The 6,318-nt window shown below is 44.0% G+C and overlaps 1 protein-coding gene across 1 annotated transcript in view; it reads right to left on the reverse strand.

Moving 5' to 3' along the window:
• nubpl (nucleotide binding protein-like) overlaps window positions 1-6,318 on the reverse strand; it is a 15,988-nt gene that overhangs the window by 238 nt on the left and 9,432 nt on the right. Inside the window, 3 exon segments of the mRNA XM_032511280.1 lie at window positions 668-750; window positions 3,479-3,549; window positions 3,551-3,591. Of these exon segments, the coding sequence (XP_032367171.1) occupies window positions 668-750; window positions 3,479-3,549; window positions 3,551-3,591 (195 nt within the window).

Below are 6,318 nucleotides of genomic sequence, written 5' to 3' on the forward strand. Positions count from 1 at the left end.
ACACACACACACACACACACACACACACACACACACAGCAAATAAAAATACACCTCAGGCAAACAGAACTATTTTTTTTTCACGGAAACTAATAAGGAGCCATAAAGCGACATGGTTTTTTTATTTGTGTGAGCACAATAAATTTAACTAAATTTAATAATGTCATCCCCTCTTTTTCTCTCCCTCTCTCTCTCTCTCTCTCTCCCTCTCTCTCTCTCTCTACCCTCTCCTGCCAAGCCCCTGTCACTTAAAAAAGAAAATCTTTGCAAAAATCACATTATAATCATTTTTCATATTTTTCAATGAAACTGAGAAAAATGAGACAAAAAATGATAATCCCCTCCAATATTGTGAATCAAATCGCAATATCAGTCAAAAATTATCAATTAGCAATTAGATTCCTCCTATGGTGCAGCCCGACCTCCTTCAGGGTGCTTTGGAGCAGGGTCTGGCCAAGAGACACTAGCCTTAGATTACTGTCCCCGTGTCCCTTTAGGGTCTCCGTAGCAAGTTCGAGACCTTTATTTGTCCCCGAGGGGCAGTTAATTTAGCCGCAGTAGCAAAGATGTTGACACACAGCAGAGACGACAACATGCAGCTATCACAAGCAGAATTAGAATAGAACAGAGTATAATCTCATTTAATAAAACTAGAGTAGAACAGAGACCTCTGGGCTGTCGGGAGCAGAGACGACCACCGGTGTCCCTCTGTCTGACGTCTCTCGGATGCTCAGATGAAGAGGAACGTCCCCTGCAGGTTACACAGGAAGTGAAAGGTGAAATCTCAAATCCCCAAAATCATCAGAAACAACCGGCTGCAGAAACAGGATGTTGAGCACCAGATTGGTTATTTTGCTCTTTTATGAAAATAATGGATAAAATGCATGAAGTGTAATTAAAAAAAGTTAGATTTATAAAGACAGAATTGACACGGACGGTGCTAAGTTTTCAGCGGAGACTGATTTTGGAAAGTGGGAAATTTAATATAGTTTATTTTTAAATATTTTTGGATGAACTTGGAGAGATTCAAATCTGTATAACATGACACACGCTGACAGATTAAGACTTAGTAGCGAAGAGGACGTTGTCCCTTAACGCTTGTGTTGTCTTTCTGTTTTTTTTTAAACTTTCTTACGTTTTTGTCCCTTTTTTCAAACACTTATGTACTTTAGTTTTAACAGTTATTTTTGGAATTTGTGTCAAATAACCTCATTTATAGGAAATTATACATAATGTTTGAGTTAGAAAAGCATAAATAGGAAATATGAGACTAAAATTAAAGGAATGATGTTGATGTAATCACAGACTGGAATATGTCAACTTTTACTAATATATCATTCAACCCTTCCATTTTTTACAATGCTAAACATAAATAAGACCCAAATTAATGAAAGTAGAGATTTAGTACTTGGCAAAGAGCGTTGGAATTCAATCATGTTATTTTTGGGGAATTAAAAAGACCATTGATATAGGACACGGTCATTTGACTTGAAATGGAAGTGTTGTTGAACATATATTGGAGTAAAGTTGACATATTCCAGTCTGGATTATCATCAACATCCATCCTTTAATTTTATCTCAATATCCTTCCATGTGTCCCATTGTCCTCATGTGTCTCATGTTGCCCCATGTGTGCTTCAAGTGTCCTCTGTGCCCTCATGTTGGCTTAATGTTGTCCTCAGTTGTCTTCATGTTTGTTCCTGTGTCTTTTTGCCCACTTTGCTCATTTGTCTCCTGTTGCGTCATGTTGCTCCTCATGTTGTCCTGTCCCATGTTGTCCTCATGTTGTCTTCATGTTGTCCTCCATGTTGTCCTCATGTTGCTCCTCATGTTGGTACCTCATGTTGTCCTCATGTTGTCTTCATGTTGTCCTGATGTTGCCCTCATGTGTGTCTTTCAGTTGTCCTCATGTTGTCCACTCATGTTGTCTTGAATGGGTTGGCTCATGTGCTTCAGTTGTCGCATTGCCTCTGTGTCCCTGTTGCCTTCGTGCCCTCCGTTGCCCTCATGTTGTCCTCATGTTGCCCTTCATTGCCTCATGTTGTCCTCATGTTGCCCTCATGTTTGTCCTCATGTTTGCCACTCATTTGTCCTCATGTTGCCGCTCATGTTCCCTCAGTTGTCTTCATGTTGTCCTCATGTTGTCTTCATGTTGCCCTTGTTGTCCTCATGTTCCTCATGTTTTCAATGTTGCCCCAGGTTGTCTCATGTTGTCCTGATGTTGTCTTCTGTTGTCCTGATTTTGCCCTCATGTTGTCCCATGTTGTCTTCAGTTGTCCCCTGTTGTCCTCAATGTTGCCCTCATGTTTCTTCATGTTTTGTCCCCATGTGTTCCTCATGTTGTCCTATATCAATGTTCTTTTTATTCCCCAAATAACATGTTAATTCCAACGCTCTTTGCCAGCTACATCTACTCTACTTTCATTAATTTTGGGTCTTATTATATTTTATAGCATGTACAACAATGAAGTGTTTTGAAATAGTATTGTAAAAGTTGCATATTCCAGTCTGTGATTATCATCAACATCCATTCCTTTAATTTTTATTCTCAAGTTTCCTAATTTCTGCTTTTCTAACTCAAACATTAGCTAAAATTTCCTAAAAATTAGGTTTATTGACCATTACTTCAAAAAATAAATGTAAAACTAAAGTTAATAAGTTAGTGTTACGTAGTGTTAAACGTCAAAAAGAGTGACAAACATTGAAAAGAAGCGTCAAGTGTTGAAAAAGGGACAAAAACTTAAGAAAAAGTCAAAAACATCGATAAAAAGCGTCAACAAGTGTTTTTTCAATTTTGACGGTAAGACAACACGAGGGTTAATGTGTTATAATGTGTTAAAGGGTTAAAGGACTTTAAGCGTCATATCCTGAGTTTGTATTTTTAAACATTTTATTTATTAGAACTTAAACATATTTTGATGTTCCTCTGTTCTGTGACAAAACAAATTATCACATTATTTTTGTGAGAACTCATTAATAACTACAAGTAACTAAGGTTAGGGAAATCCGTTGATGTTTTGTCACGCATTCTGGAATTTTTTTTTTTTTTAAATATACAGTATATCGGCCGATATATCGGCATTTCGGATTTTTAAATAACCAAATATTTGTATCGGTACCTGCCTTAAAAACCCTTCATCGGTCGAGCTCGGTCAGGACAATGACTTCATGTTGCTGCAGTCTGGGTTGAGACATTGAATCCTTAGTTTGGAAGATAGTTTCACTAAATCTAGACAAAATTTGGGATTCCTTTCTTTAATCGATGTCGAATATCTTCAACTATCTAACCAAGTATTCGTATTGGTCTTAAAAATCCTGTATCGGTCGGGCTCTGCTGCTCAGGTGTGAAGGCGAAAAATAGACATTTGCTGGTGCAATGGCCTGCTGTCTTTACTTATATATGAACAGCTGAAGCACCTACTGCCCCCCCCCCCCACACACACACACAAACAAACACACACACACACACACACACACACCTAATAATTTGACTCCCAGTGTGTCAGCGAGCTGTCGGCCCCTCGAGCGAAGATGTGTCTGGTGGTGACAGTGGGACACTGAAGACGCTCATTGTTCTGCACAGGCCGATAACCTGCAGGACACACACCACCATGAAAGCTGCTGCAGCTTCACCCTCACTTTAGACATAACACACACACACACACACCACACACACACAGACCACACACACAGACACACACACGGACACACACACACACACACACACACACCCACACACACACACACACACACACACACACACACATGGACACACACACACACACCACCACACCAGACCACACACAGCACCACCACACACACACCACACACACACACATGACACACACACACACACACACACACACCACACACACACCACACACACACACACACACACACAATGGACACACACACACACACACAAACCAGAACACACACCACACACACACACCACACCACACACCACACACACACACACAACACACACACACCACACACCACACACACACATGGACACACAACACACAACCACACACACACACACACACGACCCCACACACACGCACACGACACCCCACACAACACACGCACACATGGACACACCCCGCACACACACAACAAAACCCACCCACACACACACAAAACACGAGCACACACACACACACGCACGCACACACACACACCCACACCCCAGAAAACACACACACACACACACACACGCATGCCCACACACAGCACCACACACGCAGCACACACACACACACACCACGCCAATGGACACACCACCACACACACACACACACCACATGGACACCACGCACACACGCACCACACCACAACAAGCACACACAAAAACACGCACACAACACACACACACACACACTCTCACACACGCACACCGACACACGCACGACACCCACACATGGACACACGCACGCACACACGGACACACACACCACACCACACACACACCCCACACACAAACCCACCACACACACACATACGCCACAGAACCAGCCCACAACCACACACACACGCACACCACACACGCACCACACCAAAACACCACACAAAACACACACACACTACACACCAACACACACACACACATACGCGCACACACACCGCACCCACCCACACACACAACACCCACAAACAATCACCGCACCACACACCAGCACCCACACGACACACACATACACACTTTACCGCACTTAACTTTCTCTTGAACATCTCGGCCCTCGGCAGCGTCCAGCAGGCGTTGTCCTGCGGCGTGGACACGAAGTGAACCGCGCCCTGCACGACAAAAAAACAACACACACACGCCTTTATTTACCTTCTTTCTTTAACTGTCTTATGTTCTGATAAATGAGTAATAAAGAAATAAAACAAAGTACTATCTACCATGTTTATTTTTTGTCACCAAAGTAATGAGTACATTGTTTCGCATACTGGCAGGTGATGGCTTCGTAGCATTAATGGCGCCCATGGAAGTCGCTTAGAGGAGGGCTGACCCCTGGGTTGTTCCCTACCTACTAGTATTCCTAAATAGCGCTCCTAAGCGGTGGTGGAAATCCCTCTTGTAGAACAAGAGATATGATACCATATTGATATAATACGATGTATTCCCAGCCCATATCTATCCATCCATCCATCCCCCATCCACTCTCCTCCCTCCCTCCCTCCCTCCCTCTATCCTCCACCCTCTCTCCCTCCATCCCTCTAATCCATCCATCCATTCATCTCTCTCCCTCCCCCTCCCTCTATCCATCCATCCATTCATCTCTCTCCCGCCCTCCCTCCCTCTTATCCCATCCATCCATTCATCTCTCTCTCCCTCCCTCCCTCCCTCTATCATCCCATCTCACCCCATCTCTCCCCCCTCCCTCTATCCATCCATCCATTCATCCTCTCCCTCCCTCCCTCCCTCTATCCATCCATCCATTCATCCTCCTCTCCCCTCCCTCATCCTCCATTCATCTCTCCCCCCCCTTCCCATCCTCTATCCATCCATCCATCCATCTCTCCCTCCTCCCTCCCTCTATACCATCCATCCATCATCCCTCCCTCCCTCCCTCTATCCATCCATCCATTCATCTCTCCCTCCCTCCCTCTATCCATCCTATCCATTCATCTCTCCCTCCCTCCCTCCCTCTATCCATCCATCCATTCATCCCTCCCTCCCTTCCTCCCCTCCCTCTCTCCATCCCTCCATTCATCTCTCCCTCCCTCCCTCCCTCCTTCCTCTCCCTCCCTCTATCCATCCATCCTTCATCTCTCCTCCCTCCCTCCCTCCCTCCCATCTGTCTACAGCAAACGTCTCCTCACTGACCTCACTGGGGATGTTCTGGAGTGGAGAGCTAGGACGTCTCCTGTACCAGAGGCTGTCACTACCAGTAGTCCAGAGACCCCCAGTCCACCTACACACACACACCACACACACACACACACACACACACACACACCCACACACACACACACACACACACACTTACGTAGAAGATAGCTATTTTGATCACCAAAAAATGGGAATTACATGTTCCAGCAGCAAAATATCAGTCCACGCGGCACAAATAATACACATGAAAACTCAGGATGCAAATACATACAACAATATATATACAGCCTGACCGATAAAGGAATGTAAGGCCGATACCGATACGAATATTTGTGTATTTAAAAACCTGATGTGCCGCTATACGTCCGATAATATGTTTTTGTTAGTTAATTTTGTTAGTTGTAGAGCGTCCTCTGTGTGACAGACTGATGAGACGCATCAGGGTTGCCCGTCCGTTTTTTATTTTCTTAAATATTCATT

The sequence above is a fragment of the Etheostoma spectabile genome, unplaced genomic scaffold (assembly GCF_008692095.1).
Source record: "Etheostoma spectabile isolate EspeVRDwgs_2016 unplaced genomic scaffold, UIUC_Espe_1.0 scaffold351, whole genome shotgun sequence".
NCBI classification, from domain to species: domain Eukaryota; kingdom Metazoa; phylum Chordata; class Actinopteri; order Perciformes; family Percidae; genus Etheostoma; species Etheostoma spectabile.